The sequence below is a fragment of the Peromyscus leucopus genome, chromosome 2 (assembly GCF_004664715.2).
Source record: "Peromyscus leucopus breed LL Stock chromosome 2, UCI_PerLeu_2.1, whole genome shotgun sequence".
NCBI lineage: Eukaryota > Metazoa > Chordata > Mammalia > Rodentia > Cricetidae > Peromyscus > Peromyscus leucopus.
In genome coordinates this window covers 58128361-58150548 of record NC_051064.1, presented here as the reverse complement: position 1 = coordinate 58150548, position 22188 = coordinate 58128361, and the positions used below count along the sequence as shown (strand labels likewise).

At 54.0% G+C, this 22188-nt stretch overlaps 1 protein-coding gene across 1 annotated transcript in view; it reads left to right on the top strand.

Moving 5' to 3' along the window:
• Positions 1-924: 924 nt before the first annotated feature.
• Anks6 (ankyrin repeat and sterile alpha motif domain containing 6) overlaps positions 925-22188 on the top strand; it is a 43443-nt gene continuing 22179 nt past the window's right edge. The window contains exons 1-9 of the mRNA XM_028882777.2: positions 925-1290; positions 7697-8199; positions 9723-9767; positions 10766-10970; positions 12740-12846; positions 15743-15891; positions 16073-16271; positions 17008-17057; positions 20055-20249. Of these exons, the coding sequence (XP_028738610.1) occupies positions 959-1290; positions 7697-8199; positions 9723-9767; positions 10766-10970; positions 12740-12846; positions 15743-15891; positions 16073-16271; positions 17008-17057; positions 20055-20249 (1785 nt within the window). The 5' untranslated portion in view covers positions 925-958. The remainder of the gene's footprint in view (positions 1291-7696; positions 8200-9722; positions 9768-10765; positions 10971-12739; positions 12847-15742; positions 15892-16072; positions 16272-17007; positions 17058-20054; positions 20250-22188) is intronic.

The following is a 22188-nucleotide window of genomic DNA, read 5'->3' as shown; positions in this document are numbered from 1 at the left end:
ATTATAAAACAAATACCCCACCTTCTACCCTGGCTTGCTTGGATTCACGTTCACTTTACTGTGCCAACAGCACTCACTGAAGTTATTTCCACATCGTATCTTTACAGCCGGAATGGGTGGATCAGCTCCTGGAAGGCAGAGATACTATCTTGCCTCTCAGAGGTTTTCAGCATGTGAAGCTGTGCCTGGCACTAGCAGGCATCCAATAAATACTTGTTGAGCATGGAAAGAGTGGTGAACTTGATGTCAGAAGGCCAGAGTCCTAGCCAACGGCAACATCTGCAGATCTGTACAGACTACAGCAACACATGGCCTCCCTGGGCCATTCTTCTGTAGATTGGAATGATCATTTGGACCCTAGGGTGACAGCCAGGACTACCCTGCAGATCAGTAAGTGGGTCCTACCTTTTGTGCACACACCAGAGGGCTTGTTAAATAACAGTTCCTGGCCCCCACGCTGAGTTTCTGACTCAGTGGGTCTGGTGTGTGGCTCGAAAAGTCTCCATCTGTAACATGTAAATTACTGCTACAGTGTGAGCCACACATCAAAGGCAAGGCACAGGGGCTGGTAGCTTGGCACAGATGGAGAACCCAGCACTGCCGGGTTTCTGGGGCAAACGATGGGGCAGGAACCGACGGGTAGACCCGATTCAGTCCCCGACTGTTTAGGAAGTGCAGGGCGATCTGGGGTCGGTGGAGCCGCGGGTTGCGGTCCAGAGGTGATGCCGAGGCCCGCTAGGCCCCGAGGTCGGATTGGCACAGGGCAGGAAGGCTGAGAAGTGACCGCACAGTCACAGGCCCACACTCCAAGCCCGGAGGCGGGCCCTGCGCGCGCGTTCCCCAGCAGGCGCGTCCCCGGCGGCGCGCGCGCGCACCCAGGGGGCGGGCCTGCGGACGGCGGGCGGGCGCGCGCGGACGCGGGTGGGAGCGGGCGGCGGCGCTGAGCGGGCGGCCGGCGATGGGCGAGGGCGCGCTGGCCCCGGGCCTGCAGCTGCTGCTCCGCGCCTGCGAGCAGGGCGACACCGACACCGCGCGGCGCCTGCTGGAGCCCGGCGCGGAGCCGGCCGTGGGACCCGAGGCGGGAGCGGAGCAGGCAGGGCCCGAGGCGGCCCGGGTGGCGGAGGCCGGAGCGCCGGTGCCGGTGGACTGCTCGGATGAGGCGGGCAACTCGGCGCTGCAGCTGGCGGCGGCCGGTGGCCACGAGCCACTCGTGCGGTTCCTGCTGCGCCGCGGAGCCTCGGTCAACAGCCGCAACCACTACGGCTGGAGCGCTCTCATGCAGGCGGCCAGGTGAGCGGGCACCGGGAGGGAGAGAGTCCGGGACTCGTGAAAGTGCGAATGGCAGATTTGGAGCCTTGCCTTTTGGTCGTCTGTATGCTGGAACTAGAAGGGCTGTTTCAGAAATACAAGGTTGGGATGTTAGAAACTTTGGCTTTTGAACAGTCTGGAGGTTGCCGAGTGCATCTTCCAGGCGTTCATTCATTCCGTTTTTGCGTCAAGGGTCTCCCAAGAACCTGTCTGCTCATGTTGGCTTTGGGGGATAGGATAACCGGGATCCTGTTAAGTCCCCACTTGGGGGTAGGAGTGGGGTGGTAGATAAAGTAGCAATCTTGTTCTAGAAGGTCTGACAGTCGTAGCTGACCCCGTTGGGAGAACGGAGGCAATTTTTAGTAGAAATGTGTATATCCACGTCTAGACCCGAGGATGTGTAAGAATTAACCGCGACGGGAAAATGTGTGTGTGGGAGGGCACAGTGCACACGTAATGGTGGCAAGTGGTCAGACACCTGGGAGGATGCTGGGACCCGGAAGGGGCTGGAAGTAATGGGAAGCAAGCCCACCGTTGGAGAGAAAAAAGCAGGCACCAGATACTGGGGCTGGAAAGGGCGTCGGGAGTGTGGAAGGCACAGGGCAGAGTGACTGGACCACAGTTTTGTTTTGCATAGGTCTCATTCACCACGTGTGAGAATGGGCGGAGAGATGGGCTAGAGTCGAGAAGGCTGGTTAGGAAGGCGGCAACCCAGGAAAGAGGCATAGTGGTTTGGACCAGACTGAAGTAGATGCTTGTGGCCGTCTGACCCTGCGAAGGGGTCAGGAGAGAGGGAGACAGCAAAATCCATCTCTATAGATTTCTGGCCGTCGGCTACAAATGTAGTGAGCTGGAGAGTACAAGAGAAGATACATTTTTTTTTAAAAGATTTATTTATTTTTATGTTATGTGTGTGAGTGTGTGTGCCTGTGTGGATGTGCACCACAAGGGTGCCTGGTGCCTGAAGAAGCCAGCCGGTGGATCCCTTGGAACTGGAGGCACAGTTATGATGTACCTCCCTGCTGGCTTGAGATAGCCCACCCCTGTTAGCTTGAGATAGCCCTGGAATCCACACCCTTCTCCCTATCCCCTCACCCTTGTCCACAGACATCTCTGTAGAGGTCTCCCATCATGCCCCTCTCCTCCAAGCATGCCCTTGCCTATGCCTCCTTGAAGAGCTTCTAGATCTTTCTGGAATGAGTGCCTGGTTGTACCCGTCTGCAGTGTCCCCTAGTCTCGGGATGACACTCCTGCCTGGACTCTCCTCTATGTCCTTCTGGTTTCTTAAGCTCCGGCCGGCCAAGATTTCATCCAGTCCTTCTCCACGTCATTTTGTGCTTTTTAAAAAGCGAACGCTGGGCATTTACTCTGTGCCAAGAGTATCTTCTCCACCTTCCAGATGAGAGAGAGCCTGAGATTTCGAAGGCAAAATGAGCCTCCAGCATACAGCTCGTCAGAATGTGTGTGGGCAGGGAGCCCTCTGCAGAACCCTTAGCGTGAGTTTTTCCTCTTCTGCCCTCAGCAAAGCCCCTCCACTCTCAAGCTTCCTTCTTCCAGGAAGCCCTCCATGCTGTGGCCATATCCTTTGGCCTCACCACACCAGGAAAGCCTGCCCACTTGCAGCCGGCTCCCTCCCTGTGTGTACCCAACCCTGGCTGTACCAGAGGCTCACTGGGATGTCTTTCCAGATGGGGATTCTGGGGTCACCTTTCTAAAGGTTGTGACTAGAGGCCTGGAGTCTGAGGAGAGGGATGGGGGCCAGGGAGGACCATGAGAAGGAGGCTCAGAATGACTTCGTACATTTGAGAGCCCTGGACATACACCGTATTTCCGAACCCCACCTAGCAGAGAGGCCTTGCAAGTCCCAGGGAACTTGCTGAGATCTTGGCTTGCAGTGGATCGCAGCACTGGTTTACACCCGTGCCACCAACCCTGGGCACCTGGTTCTACTGCTCAGTTCTGCAGGATGGTCCACATCACCTGACTGATTTCAGTACCTTAATGTGGGCACAAAAGAGATTCTGTTACCTCTGAGGGAACAAGGGGAGGGGACAAGAAGGGGGTGGGGACCCGTCAGAGACAGCAGCGGGTGTCTCTGCAGGAGTGGTTTTTAAGGAGAAAAGGGGAGGTCTGTGCTAGTATGGTAAGTCCTGATTGGACCTGTTAGTCAGTGTGGCCCAATAATGGTTTTTTGGTGAACAGTGGTGTTTTCATAGTCGGACCTTGCTGTTTGGGTCAGGCATAGGAGAATGGCCAGATAAAGGACTAGACGTTGTGGCTAGCTTTAGGGATGTAATCTAACGGACAGCAAGGGTGAGGGAAGGGAGGAGTATAAGACCTGTTGGCGCCATGGTTGCCATGCCTGGGCCTGATAGAGCCCTTCAGTTGGTATTGTAAAAGAGCTGGGATTTGTGGTCCAAGCACTCCAACTTTGCCAGTTCCGAATTGAGAGGCTTTGGGCTCCCTTTTCGTGCCTCAGTTTGCCACAGGTGCTGTTTTTTAATTACTATTTTATGTGTGTCTGTGTGCCATGTGCAGGCCTGGTATTCTCAGAAGCCAGAAGAGGGCACGAGAGTCCTTAGAACGGGAGTTACAGGCTTGTCAGCAGGCATGTGGATGCTGGGAATTGAAGCTGGGTTCTCTGGAGGAGCAGCCAGCACTCATAACCACTGAGCCCTCTCTCTGGCCCCGAAAGGTGCTGTTTTGAGAGCGTTAGTATGATACACTCCTTACTGTTCTACAAGACCAAGGTAGAGGGTACCCTGTAAGAAGAGGATTAGAATTCACAATTGCCTGTTGACCAGGGCCTGGATACTTTCTCGGTGCTGACCCTCACAGGTGACTCCACTGCGCTGGAGTTGAGACACACTGAGCTGTCTGCTGCCTGGTCCACGTGGAGGCTCAGGGTCAGGGACTGAGGTATGGAGACTTCCTGGAGGCTCTGTTAGTTCATCTCTCAGGTCAGGGTGGCCTGTGCCTGCACACTCTCCATCCTTGGACAGTGTTCCAGACAGTCGCCGTGTCTACCTAAATGGACTTGTTTTATCATCTTGTGTGTTCCAACATCTGTCAGTGAGGCAAGCCATGGAGACCTTGGGTAGGACTTGGAGACATTGGTTTCTTATGGTTTTAGTACAAGCAATAGTCCCCATTTGCAAAATGGATGATCCTCTTTCCCCTCCCCAGTAGTGGGGCTTGAATTTAGGAGCTTGCACCTGGCAGGCAAGCATGCTACCACTGAGTTACCACCTCAGCCCTCTTTTAAAGCAAAGTCTCACTGATTGGCCCAGGCTGTCCTCGAACTTACCTTGTAGTCCAAGCAGGCCTGATGTCCCTGCCTGCATCATTAGGTCCAGCTAACGGTGGTCTTTCTTGAGCACCTATTTCGTGTCCAGCACTGTGCTTACAGTTTTAAGTGGATCGGCTCCTTCAGTCCACCCAAAACCCCAGGAAGTATGTAGTATTATTGCCCTACCTTTTACAGATAGGGCACTGAGCTACAGAGAAGTTAAGTAACTTGCCCATAGCCACATAGCTAGTTGAGTGACAGAGTAAAACTCACACTGAGACTGATGGCCCAAGAGCTGTGAATCCAGCGACTGACATCTCCCTTTGGGTGCTGGTGGTGGCTCTGAGCAGAGGACGGCATAGCGTGGTCTTCTAATCACACTTCGGCCTGTTTACCTTCCCTCCGCTTCTGTCTTTACCCAAGGGATGTGGGTGGCCGCCAGGTGCTCTGAGTGGCGAGATCACGTGCCAGCTCTTGAAGCACAGGTGTTAATTGCTGAAATTAATTGGCAGTCCCAGCACCTGCTCAGAAGCCCCCAGCAGCCTCATCTCCAGTAATTACCTATTAGAAATTGAACAGCCGCAAAATTATCTTGGGCTTCATTGGATCATTTTGTATTTTCAGCCCTAATTGAATGCTCTCTAGGGCTACCTGAGAGTTGAGACAACATCCCCAAATTCAGTATTTCTGCTCGAATTCAGCCCTTTGCTTCCTCTGCAGGAAGTGGGCAGGCTGGAGGAGCTGTGACTTGAGATTCTTGGGGCGGGTTTGGGTCCTGTCACTTCCAAATTGAGATGAATTGCTCTCTGTGCTAATCTTAAGCCCCCTTATCTATGAAATGGGAGGCTGTGTTCTTCTCAGTTTTCAAAGGAGATAAGAATCTGAATGGATCATGTAATCTGCAGTTAGGGATTACACCAGAGTTTATTTTGTGTTCCCCGAACCTGTGGGAGCTTTGAACTCTACTGCAGTGGAGACCAGTGCAGCGCCCCTGGTGGCTGTCTGTCTCAGACCTCCCCTCCCCTGTCATCCTCTCTAGGCATTCATTTATCTATTCATTAGACAAAATATTTTGAACTCTAATATGGGCCATCCCCTGTGTTCGCGGCCGGAGAAGTCACGTAGCCCTGCCTTAGCCACAATCAGGTAGGGGAGACATGGTTTTTGAAGGAGGGTTCAGGTATAGGCAGAGGGAAGCTGCAGACTTGTGGGTCCTTGGGAGGGAGCCCAGGAAACTGCCCAAAGCTGGTAAGATGGGGTATGGGTGGGGCTGAGCAGGACAGGGGCTGAGCAGGACAGGCTGAGTGAGCACTTTGCTTGGCAGGACTGAATGGCAGGAGCCTGGAGTCAGACATGCTGGAAGTGCAGGGAAGGAAGGAGGAGGCAAGGGACTGGGAAGTATTAGCGATGTAGGCCACCCTCCTGACTCTGGGTGGTTGGCAGGGACCTTGAGGTTTAGGTGTGTGGGCTGCTTGGAGGATGGGCAGGAGGGGCAGGACAGGGGAGGCCTCCAGTTTGCAAAGTTGGCCATTTCTGCGTGTGGGTGCGATTCCCCAGACTGGCCCCTCTGCCGCAGAGCAGAGGCCCCCATCCCGCCCCGGGCTGGTGTGCCAGGCCACCATTCCCATTCGCAGGCTGCAGGAGGCAGCCTGCTGTGTCAAGGTTCACAGCCCAGAAGGTATTTTATATTTAGCTGGAGCCTCAGACCAGAGTTCAGCCCTGGCCTTGCCTCCTGCAGTTCAGCCCCTAGATTTAGCAGGACATCCACTTCCAGAAAGGAGGGCTGAGCAACCCCTTCGGAACCTGCCTGTGAGCCTGACCTCTGCCCTGTGGTCTTCTAACAACCCCTTCCCTGGGATTGCCATTCTTTCCTGTGAGCCAGGAACACCTTAGGACATAAGCCTGCCTGCTGAGAAGTGGCCTCTGCCCTCCCCTGGAGTCAGGGAGTCGGTGGGAGCCTGCCTGTCCCGAATGCAGCCCTAGCCAGAGCTTCCTTGATCTGACCTAGCCTGGTTCACAGCCACCTACGGTGAACATTCCTGCCAGCAGGTGGCAGTAGGCCTCCACGGAGGTGCCAGAGTCCCTTTGCCCAGCACAGCTGTCACAACTGGCTTGTGCTGGAGTTGGTGGGGGCTGGAAAGGGCAGAAATGAATCACAAGGGCTTTGCCCGTGGCGGAGTCAGAGTACAGGCAGAGACAGTTTAGCAGGCCGTAAAGCAGTGTACAGGGAACTCAGAGGTGGGGGACAGAGGGATGCAGGGGAGGAGTAAAGGCAGTTGGAGTTAGTCTTCGGGGTGTGTGCATGTGGGAGAGAGAGAGAGAGAGAGAGAGAGAGAGAGAGAGAGAGAGAGAGAGAGAGAGAGAGAGAGAGAGAGAGAGAGAGAGATATCTGTGTATTTCCTCATAGAAAGTCCGTCTTGTTTTTTTATTTTTGTTGTTAGATTTATGTCTTTTACTTGACGTGTGTGATGTTTTGCCTGCATGTCTGTGCCTTAGCCTCGGGATTGGGCTTCTTTTCTTTCAGTTTTGGGCATCAGGGGTCTCACTGTGTGAGCAGGCTGGCTTCAAACTCATAGAGATCCTCCTGCCTCTGCCTCTTGAGTGCTGGGATTAAAGGTGTGCATCACCAGGCCTGGGCAGGGCTGGATGTTTTATCCCGGAGTGGTCCTTAGTCAGGCAGGTGACTGTAGCAGGTTGTGGAATGGAAAATGCATAGGTGTTACCGTAGCTAATATTGAGTGCCTGCTTCCTTTGGCCAATCACAGTTCCAGGAGGTCTCTACATATATGCTCGGTAAGCCACAACCCGTCTTTCATGGAGGTAGGATCATAGCCCTGTTTTACAGATCAGAAAATGAAGGCACAAAGAAACGAAGTCTTTCTCAGTGTCACATGGAGAAGAGACCTAGATTCCAAGCTAGACAGGGCTTCAGTCATCAGATGAGGATGGGTGCACAGATCCTGGCACCTCACACCAGGCCGTGGTCGTGACATCTAAGCAGCCCCTGTACCCGCAGTAGTTGACAGTGGTGAGGGTTACTGGAGCTGTTCACTTATCAGTGTCTTCTGTTTAGTGCCACTAATCCCATCTTTCTGGCAGGTGTGGGCATGCGAGCGTGGCGCACCTCCTTTTGGATCACGGGGCTGACGTCAACGCTCAGAATCGGCTAGGTGCCAGCGTGCTCACTGTGGCGTCTCGGGGCGGCCACCTGGGTGTGGTGAAGCTGCTGCTAGAGGCAGGCGCCATGGTGGACCCTCACAACTCCTCTGGAGAGTCACCAGCCATGGGAGGCAGCAGGGATGAGCTGCTGGGCATCACAGCCCTGATGGCCGCCGTTCAGCATGGGCACGAGGCTGTGGTCCGCTTGCTGATGGAATGGGGTGCGGACCCCAACCACACAGCCCGGACCGTGGGCTGGAGCCCTCTGATGCTGGCGGCCCTCCTTGGGAAGCTCAGTGTGGCGCAGCAGCTGGTTGAGAAGGGAGCCAACCCCGACCACCTCAGTGTGCTGGAGAAGACGGCCTTCGAGGTTGCCCTTGACCGCAAGCACAGGGATCTGGCCGACTACCTGGACCCACTGACCACTGTCAGGCCGAAAACAGGTCAGGCCAAAATACCCCCGTCCCTGCTGTGGTCTCACAGAGGCGTGTTTAGGTGGCACGAGCCAGGGTTTGCCCATCCAAAAGAGTGTGCAGAAATAGGAGTCTGGACAGGCAGGCCATGAGCTTTGAGCTATACCATGCCTATGAGTGCCTGTGACACACAGGCCTTACTCATTTGTCAACCGGACCAGGTGCTCTGGGGAAGAGCCTGTGAACTTGTAGAGTGAGTCCTTTCCTCCCTAAGTGTTGACTCTGGTTCGGCGGTCCCAGGATCCTTCCTGAACAGAGAGAGGCCAGCCCAGTTTTCTCTGTAAGAGGCCAGATCACGAACACTTAGCCTTCCTGGCCCAGCTAGGTGCTGATGCGATGATTATTGGCCCTTGTTAGGGTGAAAGCAGCCACGCCTAGAACGTAAATGAGTAGGTGTGACCTTGTGCTGAGTACAGAGACAGACTTTGGACAGGTTGGTCCCAAGCCTACGATGGTACCCCCTATTCAGGAATGGCGTGCTGGCCATCAAATCCCCAAGGACCAGTTCACTCAACATTAGTATAGAGTAGCAGCTGCCTTTTGAGTGTGGGTTTTTCTGGCACTGAGTTGGCTCCATGTTTCTGAAGTACCTCCCTCCTGTGCCTTGGGACAACCTGGTGGCGTGGATATTGTCTCCCTGCGGGTGGTGATGGGGCAGCCTGTCCAGAAGCATACCTTCTAACATTCTAGTTCACATGGAGCCCAGACTCACTGCTCCTCCCAGGCAGCCCGGAGCCATAGGTGTCCCTCCTGGAGTTCAGGAAGCTGGCAGGTGTCTTGCCTATGCTGCCCGGCATGCGGACTGGCTTTAAGGAGTGCTTGTTTGTAGACAAACTGCAGGGACCCTGGTGGGCAGCTGTGGCACGGGTGTGTGGAGGGAGGGGCTTACGTTGAGTGGGTTCTTGGTAGGTGTGGAGTCTCAGCACCAGCTCAAGGAAAGGAGTCCTGTGTGAGGGTGTCTGATGGACGATCGTCTAGACAGCTGTCTATAGACTGGACAGGGCACTCAGGTCCTTAGTGCTCGGGAAGAAAGAAAAAGGTGCTGTTGTCTTTACTGGGGCCACGGTCATGACTTCCTGAGCTCAGCTGCGTAGTGTCACAGGGTACTCTGACCTTGTACTTAGTTCATTGTTGTTAGATTTTAGAAGTTTAAAAAAAAAAAAATCAGTTTCCTTTTCCAATTCCTATAGAATGGACTCATTTTCAGACCCTGCTTTTTTATTAGCCTAGGTAAATACACCCCTAAAATTTCAGTGCCTGAATCTGATAGCTTCTTTGGCTTGTAGTTGGGGCAGTGGTCTATCCCTGTAGGTTTTCAAAAGCTGGCGGTGACAGCTGCCCAGGATGGCTGTCACATAGTCCACTGGCCCTAGCCTCGGCCCCAAGGCTCCTAAGGGCATGCCTTTTAGAAAGCTAGCCTGGGCTCTGACCGCTGCAGCTTTACAGTGTGTTAACATCTCCTCTGCTAATTCTGAAAATCTCTGTTTGCCCAGATGAGGAGAAGAGTCGACCTGACATTTTCCACGCACTGAAGATGGGTAAGTGCTTCAGAAAGCGGCTTCGGATGTTGAAGAGGCTGAGGCCTGCCCCTTGGATACAAGGAATCTGATAAAGATACGCAGTTTTGGTTTTTTGCTTTTTTTTTTTTAAGTAATTTTTTTTTTTAACTTTTGTGAGATTATAGTTCACTTTTCCCAGGGAAGTGTGGGCCCTGGGGACCCGTATTTATTAGAGCGTTCTACCCACAGATTCTAGAACACTCTGTCCCCATGTCCCTGCAATCCCACCAGCTAGATGCTGAGCTGTACCCTGGCTTCTCTCTCTACTGGCCGCAGTTTTGTTATCCCAGAGTGTCCATGTGTGTGAGAGACAGTGTCCCACATGTGTGCCATGGCATCAGGGGGAGGTCAGCAGTCAGCTTCCGGTGTTACCATCCACCTTCCTTCCTTCCACCGCGAGAGGGTGTTTCTTATGGTTCTGCTTCATATGTCAGGCCAGCTGTCCTGCAAGCTGCTGGGATTCTCCTGTCCTCTGCCTCCCCACAGGAGCACTGAGATTACAGATACTCTTGCTACATGTGTCTGCTACATGTGTGAGCTGGAGATTCGAACTCAAGTCCCATGCCTGCATGGCAAGCCCTTTTACCCACTGGTCTATCTCCCATGCCCCTGGGTTTCCTCTTGATACAGAATCACCTTCAGGCAGCCCTCCTGGATCTCCACTCACCATCTAGATCTGTGTTTTCCCTCTGCAGGCCTGTCTGTGGCCCCCCCCCCCACTCTTCCCTACTCCCTGAGACACGGGAAGTACTTCTGTTTATTCACTCCCTGAGACACAGGAAGTACTTCTGATGCTCATGTGCTAGTCTCCATCTGTCATAGACAGAGGGATCTGAGTGGGGCTCTCTCTGACCCACCTTGGTGGCCCCCGTGACCACAGCAGAGGCAGAGTGAGCGAATGTTCATCATGGGAGACAACTGGATACGGAGCTTGTGGCGCCAGGGCCGTGGGTCACCTGGACTCCTGCCGTTTGTAGGAAACTTCCAGCTGGTCAAGGAGATTGCCGATGAAGACCCCAACCACGTGAACCTGGTCAACGGTGACGGGGCGACCCCGCTGATGCTGGCGGCTGTCACGGGGCAGTTGCCCCTGGTACAGCTGCTGGTGGAGAAGCACGCAGACATGGACAAGCAGGACAGTGTGCATGGCTGGACAGCCCTCATGCAGGCCACCTACCACGGGTCTGTGTCTCCCACCCCCTCCACAACTCCCTCCATGTGAGGCCAAGCAGGTGCTCTGGCTGGGGGACTGGGGTTTTCTGATCTGAGATGCACCCTCTAGCCCAGGGCTGTGGGGACACTGAGGCCTGCAGAAAAGATCCGTTCAGCCAGCCTCCTGTCTCCATCCAGGGCACGTGCTAGCCTGCCTTGGAATTCCCGGTGGCCGTGAAAACCCATGCAGCAGGTGGCATTTTAGGCAGAAAGATGCATTTCTCAAGTTCGTTTTCAGCTGAACTGTGTGATTAGTTCATCTGGGGTTTTCACATGGCAGTTCAGAGACAGCCATTAAGCGTCCCTTCTGTGATAGGAGCAGTGGTCACACATGCCTGGGCTTTTCATGACCTTAGACTCTGATAGTCATCTTGACCCCCTTTAAAATGTGATCATCGCGGCCAGGTGGGCTATCCCCCTCCTGCAGGCCCCTCTGGGGACATCTTGTAGCTGCCAAATGTCCTGGCTCCCCTCAGGGGCTTTCCTCTTGCCTGGTTCAGCTGGCCACATCACACTCCTTCATTGGTTGTTATCTGATGCGCCTGAAATCCCTGACCCTGCAGAAGCTTCTGGAAGGAGGTCTCTGAGACGTAGGCGTGGTGGCTGAGCGCTTTGGGGGCAGAGGCCCTGGTTTTTATCGTCATTAAGGAAGAGCATTAGGACAGATAGGAAGCACATTTGCCCCTGATCTGCTGAGTGATAGGACATGATGGCCTGTGAGAACAGGGGTGATTGCCCATGCCCTGCTTAAACATCTGGAGACCATGTGCCTGGCTAATGTTGCCAGGCTTGTTGTCTAGGAACACAGCCACACTTTTCCCGTCACTTGGCGTGTTAGTCAGTGTTGTGTCACTCTTAACAAAATGCCGAGGCAGTTAGTTTATGAAGAAACAGGTTTGTTGTGGCTCCTGGTTCTAGAGGTTCAAGTCGGAGCAGTCCCAAGGCTTCCAACCTCTGGTGAAAGTATCCATGGCACAGGCAGTGACTTAGTTAGGGCTTCTGTGGCTATAGAGAGAAACCAACTCTTTGTTTGTTTGTTTGGGTTTTTTTGTTTGGTTGTTTGGTTGGTTAGTTTTCAAGACAGTGTTTCTCTGTGTAGCCTTGGCTGTCCTGTAACTCACTCTGTAGACCGGGCCGGCCTTGAACTCACATAAATCCACCTGCCTCTGCCTCCCAAGTGCTGGGATTAAAGGCATGCTCCATGGCAATTCTTACAAAGGAAAACATTTAATGAGGTGGCTTACAGTTCACAGGTTCAGTCCATTACCATCATGGCGGGACATGGCGGCACGCAAGCAGACATGGTGCTGGAGAAGGAGCTGAGAGTGCTGCATCTTTGATCCTCAGGCAACAGGAAGTTGTCTGAGACACTGGGAGTGGATTGAGCACATATGAGATCTCAAAGCCCACCCCTGCAGTGACACACTTCCTCCAACAAGGCCATCCCTACTCCAACAAAACCACACCTCCTAATATTGCCACTCCCCATGAGCTTATGGAAGCCAATTACATTCAAACAGGCAGGGAGCAAGTGTCCAAGCAAGTGCTCAATCCAGGGCAGAAGCAGAGGTACATAACCTCCTGTGGGCACATACACAGTGACCAAGAGGCCTCTATAAGGCCCCACCTCTAACGGTCCACAGCACCTTCCTGTGATCCAGCATTTGCATATGGGCTGTAAGGTCATCGATACCCAAATGAGAATAGGGAATCTAACTGCCTGCCTCTTCGCTCCCCAGAAATAAGGAAATTGTCAAGTATCTGCTAAATCAAGGGGCTGATGTTGCTCTTCGGGCCAAAAACGGGTACACGGCCTTTGACCTGGTGATGTTGCTGAACGATCCTGGTGAGTAAGCCTGCAGAGGGTGCTCAGCCACCATACCCTTCCTCACCTGGGAACCAAACAGTGCCTCCCATCACTGTATGAAGCCTATGCTGATTTGCAGAAGGAACAGTCTCAGGTGTCAAGGGCACACCCGATGCCCTTGGGACACTCTCTGCTAGCCGCCTTCTAGCCCCAGTCACCGTGGAGTTGTTGGGGAGAGCGGGCAGACAAGGGCATGTGGCTTTGTAGGCTGTTAGGGCCTAGACCCATTCTGTGGTCACAGCCAGAAATGCTAAGTGACTTTGCAGGAAACAGAAAGGGCCTTTGACAAGAAAAGCTAAGTGGAGGAGGAGCCCCACTCTATTCTGTGTGAGGCGCTGCAGGCCCAGGCCCTGCTCTGGTGTGTCCACCTTATTTCCCTCTCTGGGTTGTCCATGGCCCTGCTGCTCCCCTCCAGCCTCCCCTGCGCTCACTGGCCCTCTTCTAAGGCCTGGGGTTTCCAAATAGGGGCTGGGTCTCTCTGGCATGTTATGATCTTGGTTATCCTGGAGGTTCAGTCTAGAGATGGAGGAGTTCAGAGGCCTCCTGAGCCATAGGCTCTGAGCCTGAGCTGGGATCCCAACCCCTAGTTGTAGGAACGGAGGCTTTTTAAAAGCTGCATTTGCTCTGTGCATGGCTTGGTGTCCGTGTGGTCGGGATGACTGGAGAAGCTGGTTTTCTTTTCTACCATGGGTTTTTGGGAATTGTACTCAGTGTGTCAGGCCTGGAAGCAGGTGCCAATGCCCTCTGGACCATCTCTACACCCTAGCCTCCCCCAACCTCCTTCTAAGACAGGGTCTCACTGTACATACCAGGCTGGCCTTAAACTCAGCCTCCTGACTAGGCATGTGGGCATGTCCCATACCCATTCTTAGTGTTTGGGGCTTTTTTTTTTTTTTAATGATTAAAAACATTTTTTGTATGTATGATTGGTTTGCTTACATGGGGCCAGATAGTGCATTGGATCCCCGGGAACTAGAGCTGCAGCCTAATATGAAATTGCCGTGTGGGTGCTTGGAACTAAACCCAGGTCCTCTGTAAGAGGAGTCAATGCTCTTAACTGCTGAGCCATTTTTCCGGCCCTCAGGTTTTTAAGTGAACATTTTGTCCAAACTTTCACCCAGACACTTATCTGTTATCAAATGCTTTAGAGAGCGGGCACTTTCTCTGTCTTTCTTACTTACTGCTGCACCATCAAGGACGTTGGAAAGGATAGACGGATAGAAGATTGGCAGGTGAGTCCAGGTGGTCCCCAGCCCAGACCCTCCTCACTGCACATGGATGCATCCCCCAGCCCAGGAGCTCTGAGTACTTTCTTCTTCACAATCTTGTCCAACACTCTTTTTAAAAAAATCCAGTGGAGTTCACAATAACTAAAAGTGCATTTAAATTTTTTAATTTGCATTTATTTTATGCTGATTTTTTTTTTTTCTGGTGCCAAAAGATTTTGTTCTGCAGTTTCCCCTGGGATGTGGTTTGCCTCCGTGCAGCAGCCTCTTAAGGGACAGTGCGTTCCTTTCCAGTGGGGTCAGCTCAGGGAGGCAGGGGAGTTCCCCTGTGGGTTAAAAATGACACGAGAGCATCTTTTTTTATTTTATTTAATTAACTTTTTTTTTCATTTATTTTACATAGTGACCACAGATTCTCCTCCCTCCTCTCCTCCAGTTCCCTCCCCCCACACTCCCATCTACCCCCCTCCCCATCCACTTCTCCATCTCCATTCAGAAAGGGGCAGGCCTCCCCTGGGCATGAACAAAGCATGGCCCATCAAGTTGAGTCAGGACCCAGCTCTTCCCCCTGCTGGCTAGGTAATCCAGCATGGGGAACAGGTTTCCAAAAGCCAGCTAAGCACCAGGAACAGGTCCTGATCTCACTGCCAGGAGCCTTACAAAGAGACCAAGCTACACAACTGTCACCCCCATGCAGAGGGCCAAGGTCAGTCCCATGCAGGCTCTCTAACTGTTGGTCCAGAGTCCGTGAGCTCCCATGAGCTCAGGTCAGCTGTCTCTGTGGGTTCCCCTGACAGTACATCTTAAGTTCAACTGTGCGTCTTAGGTGCTTTTGACTCACCTGGAATATTCAGTGACTGGAGAATCTACATCGAAATCTTCAGTTCAGCCTCAACCCCTGCATTTTTAAGCATGTGCAGAAAAGATTGGGCACTGTTTTGGGGGTCACTGATGCAGTGCCCAGCCTTACTGTTTGGCCTGGGCATTCCTACCAACTCTCCCATTATCCTGCTGGAATGGCACACACCGATCCTTTAAAGACATCCTTGGGATGCTTGGTGGCTTTTTCAGATTTGCATACCTCTGATGGTCTGGGCAGTTTCACAGGTATCCTTAAAGTGAACATGAAGATCTGAACCTCCTGATTTGCATGATTTTGTCTGGTTTTCTGGGTCAAGAGAATAGTGAGCCATTTTCATAGGATGCCCTAGGTGCTTACAGGAAGTGCTAATGTGATTTAAAACCCTCTTGCATACTGAATTCCAGCACCTTGAGCATCCAAAGAATCCCCTTGAAATCCTCAAGACGTGTTTATGTGCTGGGGGTTAATGTCACCTCCTTATGAACCACATAGAGAGACTGTGTAATTTACCTACCATTAGCCACGCTAGGACAGAAACCAAATAGGAACTGCTGTAGTCTGGCTGAGATCCTGTGATTCACCACCCAGTCTCCTGACTTCTGGGAAGGGGGGGGGGTGTCTCTGATAACAGCGAATGGAGGGGTGAGGAGCTTGAGCTGGGGACTCAGGTTATGCCTACCCTGGTGTTGCAGAACTGAGTTCTGGAACTGAAAAGGGGCTATTTCGGCCCCTCCTCGGGGCCAGGAAGATGTATTCACAGGTCAAACACTGTTTTTCGTGCCCACAGACACTGAACTTGTCCGACTGCTGGCATCTGTGTGCATGCAGGTGAATAAGGACCGAGGCCGGCCCAGCCACCGACCGCCCCTGCCTCACTCGAAGGCCAGGCAACCCTGGAGCATCCCCATGCTGCCCGATGACAAGGGCGGCCTGAAGGTTTGCCTTCCTCTTCGGAAGGGCTGGGGAAGGGTTTGGCAGGCAGCGTGGTCGCTAAGGAAGGGTGCTGTGGTTGATTGGCACCTAGGAAGGGGGAAGCTGTATGGAGTAGGACCCTTGTCCCCGGGGCCCGGTTCTTTGGTCTCCGCAGCTGACGTCTGTCTCCTCCCCTCCCACACAGTCCTGGTGGAGCCGGATGTCCAACAGGTTCCGAAAGCTCAAACTTATGCAGACACTGCCACGCGGACTGGCTGCCAACCAGCCTCTGCCTTTCTCTGATGAGCCTGAGCTGGCGCTGGACTCCACCATGCGGGCACCCCCCCAGGACAGGACTAGCCACCTTGGGCCACCTGAAGCGGCCCGTGGGGCCAAAGACAGCGGTGAGAAGGGCTGCAGGTGGGGGAGTTTCCAGCGGAGGCGCCAAGGCCCAGGTCCCAGTCGCCGAGCGGCTGACCATGACATGGTGTGGGGATGGGACACAGGATCAGTGGCTGGTCTGGGAGTCACTAGAAGTAGGCAGACGCCATGCCGAATGTAATGAAGTGGGCAGTGGTAACCAGCACGGGAGCCCCATGCCCCGGTTCTTGACTCCCCAGTAAGGGGCCACAGACCGCTCACCGGCTCTCTTGCCTTTGATGGTTGGCGTCTGCACAATCCAGTGTGACTGGCTTGTGGTCCTGCAAGCGTCTGAAATACAGTGAGCCCCTGCAGGGAGGTAGTGAGCTTCACACCACTGGGGCCTTCAGCCGACTGAGCAACCTCGCCGGGTTGCCGGAGGAGATTTCCACACTGGAAGGAAGATGGATTGGAGATGATCCCCCCAGCAGTCAGATTCCATCCTGGATCGACTCCTTGGCCTGGCTGTTAGAGAGACAGACTATTGAGTGGGCAATGCTGCTCTCTGACCCAGTATGGCAGCGGCTTCCGGAGAGGCTGCAAACATACTCTGAGATGACTTTAAATGCTTTCCATCTGTTAGTATATCGAACACCAATTGTTATTAAATATTTAAGCCCCCAGGAGAGCTGGATTTCCAGGATGTAGGGCCCCCAGTGCCACTCAGCAGTCTGTGGTCACGGGGAGGGGCGTTTCAGGAAGCTTCTATTTGTTTTGCAGGTCCTGGGAGCCCAAGGGGAGAGAAGGAAGATGTGTTACTGACAACCATGGTGAGTGGGGCCCCCAAAAGCATGAAAGGCAGGAGGGGCAGTGTGGTCCCTTCGCAGGCAGTGAAGGACCAGGACGCAGGCCTCTGTGCTGGCTACTGCTGCCCACTCTATTGCAGTCTGTCACATGGGGACTGCCAGGCCCCGGCTGGCTGATACGGAGGAGGAGGAGGAGGAGGAGGGTGAGCGTTTGCCTCCGTGGTGGCCACAGGTAGATGGTGCTCAGAATGGGCACCCGTGAATGAAGCGCTGGCGCCTAGGGATCGGCGTGGATGCCAGCCCTGAACTGTGAATGAGGCCTCATGAGCCCTTGGAGTCTCTCACAGCCCAGGCTGGCCTCAGTCTCACTGTGTAGCCTGTGTAGCCGAGGGTGACTTACCTTCGGATCCTCCCACTCCAATACTTCTATCTCCTGAGTTCTGGGATTAAGGGAATCCATCATGCCAAGTTAACACAGAACCTGGGCCTTGTTGTTAGGGAAACACTCTTCCACGTAGAGACTCATCCCCAGATCTTGATGACCAATCCAAGTCCTGGCCATGTTGCAGGGACTAGTTGGACAGATTGATGGCCAGCATTGGTCAGGAAGACTCGGCATTCTGGTTAAGTGGGGGAACTGAGGAAAGGGTGTCTCTTGTCTAGGGAAAGCCTCAGTTTCCTGATCTGTAAGCTTAGAACTAGGCTAAGCTAAGAGCATCAGAAGGTCCCCGAGGTGACAGGGGTACAATAAGACAGCTCTGTGGAGTTGGGACCCTGGGTTCCTCTATTCGCAGTTCCCCAGGCATGAGCCACCATCTGTAGGCTACCTCACGGTCCAAGAGGCTGCCAGAGCTCTGGCCATCGCAGCCTGTGTTAGACTTTCCACTGCTGAGACAGAATCTTTTGAGTACAACTTACAAGGAAGAAAGATTTTTGAGGGCTCATGGTTCTAGAGCTTTCCACCTGTGATCTCTTGGTTCTGTGACTGGATGTCACAGTAAAGGCAAACCGTTCAGTCCGCGTAGCGAGAAAGAGGGAGTGGACCCCACATGTCACCTCTGCTCACGGCAGAGGGGTTACAGTTTAGTCACGTGGTGAGGGCACACTGTGCAGAAAGCTGGCCCGTCAAGTCTGGTCCAGGTGCTCAGTCCCTATTAAACGTCAGAGATATTATTGCTGAAGAGATGTGGAAGGTAGACCCCCTCAGAAAAGCTGCGTTCTCTAACTAAGGGGGTGATGGTCATCACAGTGGCAATTTTTAAATGAGGTTGTCCCCCAGAGGCTCAGCCTAGTGTTTGGCTCAGAGTAAGCACTGTGTGACCTTGACTGTGTTATCACACCTCTCTCTGCCTGATGTTCTGTGGCACTCAAGTCTCATGGTTAGAGCACCTCGGCACTAGGACTCCAATTCTGGCCAGCAGGGGGCAGTATTGTCAAGGACAGGCAAGCCCGAGCAACTAGGCTGCCAAGTGGCCGGGGCCGGGCTGGAGAGGCCGAGCACAGAGTGGTCCTGGCCCTGGTCCACACTTTGCCTGGCCACCAGGTGTGATTGACGGCCCTCAGGATTATCAAGATCACACATCCAGAGTGAGTCATGGTGGCATTTTTATGGTTTTCATCCCGTCTGGGTTTTTCCTGAGCCTTTTTAGTGTTTAAGATTGTGGAATCATGTTGTACTAATAAGAGCAAATACCACTTGCTAAGCGTTCAGCTCTTTACACATCCTCACTCAACTTTCCCAGAACCGCACAAGGCTGGTGGTATTAAAAATTTCCCCATGGTGTGTTGGACCTGATTTATTAACAATTTACCATGATCTTTTCCATGTCATTAAAACCTTGTTTAGCCATATCATGTTTAATAGCCGTGTGACAGGACATTCTATCATAGAGTGATTTCACCCAAGGCAGACCCACGGGAGTTGGGGGGCTGGTCTATAGCTCTTTGTAATTTTAACAGCTCTGCTGAACATCCGTCCCCTGCCATCTCCTCCACTTCCTAATTATTCCTCAGGCAAAGAATGTGGAAGTCATTGGCTTCCAGAAGGGCCGCAGCAACTGTGCCCATCTGTGGTGGTGGGTTGGCCGCCCTGAGTATCGAGCCCAGCCCCTCGGGTAGAGGAAGCTTGTCCATTCCAGAGAGGGTGACAGCCGTCCACTGACTGGCAGAGAAGCAGCTTAGCCCGAGAGGGAAGCCTGGGGGGCCTGCCTCCAGCCCTGGCACTCTTCTTTCCCACTGCCTGTGTGCAGCTAGAGGGCACCAGTGTGCCCACTTGGTGGCCCATGGTGGGTGGCTGCTGGTCCATGACTCTGTCGGCCCCAGGGTAGATGTTTGCGGCCACTGGTGCCAAGATGCCCGCCCACCCGCTTACCCTGAGGCAGGGTTAGCCGTTGTGGGACGTCCCATGGAGGACCCTATGGCACTAGGCTCAGTCTTTTCTTATTTAACATGAATGTGGACATGAGAATGCCGCTGCACGCATCAGCTGTCAGGGCTGTGTGGTTTAGACTGACCCCAGCAGCACAGAGTCATACTAAGTCACAGCTGAGAAAATGTCAGTTGGAAGCCTGGGCAGGGCGTGGAGGGAGTGAGGCTGGGCTGGGAGCTCTCAGCCTCTGCCCCGTGTGCCTTCAGCTGGTTTTGTAGCTCTGCAGTCTCTTCTGTACCCCCTGGCTCCAGGCTTGCCCACACCCTGCCCATCCTGTGTCTGGAATGTTCTCTGCTCCAGCTTCCCTAAGCTGTCTATTGAGCTCAGTTCTCTGCCGCTGCAGAGTGGTCCCCCGGCCCCCTCGTTCCCCACTCTGCCATCTCTTCGTCTCTCTGGTTCTCTGTCGCTGCCCATGCCCTCATCTTGCCACGGTGCACTGGGTTACCGGGAGGAGAGCGGTGTAATGCCCTCTGGGCTCCTCTTCCCAGTGGAGAAGTGGGCAGGGTACCGTCATCTACAGTGCTGGAAAACTGGATCCTTCCCCCGGTGTGGGAGCTTCCTGGGCCCATCTAATCCTGGCTTGTCTTTTTCAGCTACGGAACGGCGCTCCCTTCCCCCGGCTGCCCAGTGACAAGCTGAAGGCCGTCATCCCCCCCTTCCTGCCTCCGTCCAGCTTTGAGCTGTGGAGCTCTGACAGGTCCCGCATGTGTCGCAATAGGAAGGCAGACCCCACAAAGACTGTGCTGCCCCCCAGAGCCAGCAGGGCCCACCTTGTGGGCACAGACCCCGTAAGTCATCTGGTTGCGGGGCTTTGACACTATTCACAGAGAGCCAGGTGTGTGGCCAGCAGAGGAGCCTCAGGCACCAGGACCCCGGCTGGGTCCCAGCCCTTCCTTCTTTTAAGTGAGCCATGACCCTTAGTCTAAGTAGATCCTACCAAAGAACTGAGCATGTGGAAGGTTAAAATGTTTCAAGGGTGGGGTGTGGGGGCCAGGGACCTCTGTCTTCTCTGGAGCCCTGGCTCCTCTCTGGGGAACACAGTTTGAGGATCCACTCTAGCTTTCCGGCCTCTCCTTCAGCTGGTGAGGAAAGTACCTTGGGAAATGACTTTCTGACTATCACCGGCCTGGTGGGCGTGGGTCAGAAATCAGTTCATGGCTTCTCATGGACTCTATCATGTAGCTCAGGGCTGTGGCCAAGAGCACATGCTGGGTGACCGCTGAGGGCGCTCCGGGGATTTTGTGGGAGGGGACTCCTGTCTCTTTGCCCACTGTGGCCTCTAGCCTGGAGGCCTTGGTCTGTTTCTGAACTGACCACTGTGACCCTGACAGCAGGGCCAGATGGTCTTTGGGTGTGTCGACTGTCTACACTGTGGTTGCAGTACGCGGTACGCATTGTAGATGAGGATTTAGGCCAGGCCCCGCTGCTTTGGTGGCTGAGTGACTGCATATTCCTGGGGTTTTCACGGTGTCTGTGGCAGGACTGTCCCAGGGCCAGGCACTCCCAGGTGCTAGGGGAGACAGGGATGCTGGTATGCTGGGTGTGAGAAGTGATGTGGGGCTGTCAGTCAGAATGTCCCCTAAGATCTCCTCCCATGGCTACCTTTCCTTGAAAATGTCACTAACCCCAGGGGCCTGGATGTCAACAATGATGCAGGTAGCCACTGACCCCTTCCTCCACGGCACATAGAACTCTGGGCACAGAGCCTGCGAGGGGTGTCTGTGCCCCAGAAGATGAGTGTGTGTCCCGGGAGCTGGGCGGGCAGCCAGGAAGGCCTCCGGGAGCACCCCACGGAGGGAGAGTGTAGGTGTGAGACCTCTGCTCAGTTTAGGCTGGATGCTTTCTTACAGTGCTGTGTGTGCTGCAGCATGTGTGGGTAGGGCTGTGCCCCTGCTGAGGCTCGCGGTGGGGGCGGGGTGGAGGGGGACTCTGCCCCAGTGACATAACACTTCATGCCCCCTGCCTCTGTGGTCACTGGACTTCTTCTGTCAGACCCTGGGTCACAAGAGGGCCTGAGAATGTACTTAGGGAGCGTCTAGGTGACCCAGGCAAGTCCCTGTCCTGTTCTGATTTTGTTTCTTTTCGTCTTACGCTCGTGAGTGCTTTCCCTGCACTTTTGTGTACAGTGTTTGCAGAGGCCAGAAAAGAGTGTCGGATGCCCTGGAGCTGGAATTGCAGACTGTTAGGAGACGCCACATGGGCGCTGGGAACCAAGCCTAGGTTCCGTGACAGGGCAGCCAGTGCTCCTGATCTCTGAGCCACCTCTCCAGCCCCATGTCCCTGTTGGCACACCTTTGATAAGTCCCTCTGAGGTGGTGGCACTTGACAGTTGACATTCACAGGCTCTAGAGATGAGGACACTTGTCTGCCTTCTGGGGGTCATCGTCCAGCTCACTGAAGCCTTTGTTCCTTCTGAGTGCTTCCAGTATGCCCAGGCCAGGACTGAGGACAAGCCGTAGAGAGGAGGGCAGGTCTGAGTGGCCAGCAGGCCATTAAGGGTCAACCCAGTGGGTGTTTAGAGTAAGCCTGCACTCACAGTTTGTGGTCAGGCTCTATGGATGTCCGGGGTGCTGGGGTGGAACAATGGTACAGCAGGAGCCGAGCCTGGACTCCCTGGACAGGGATCCAAAGAGGGAGGATGGTTGGTGAAGGGCCTCGAGGCAGAGGGACCGCCTGGGAGCCAAGGAAGTCTGTGCCACAGCGTGGAGCAGGGCGGAGGGGCAAGTG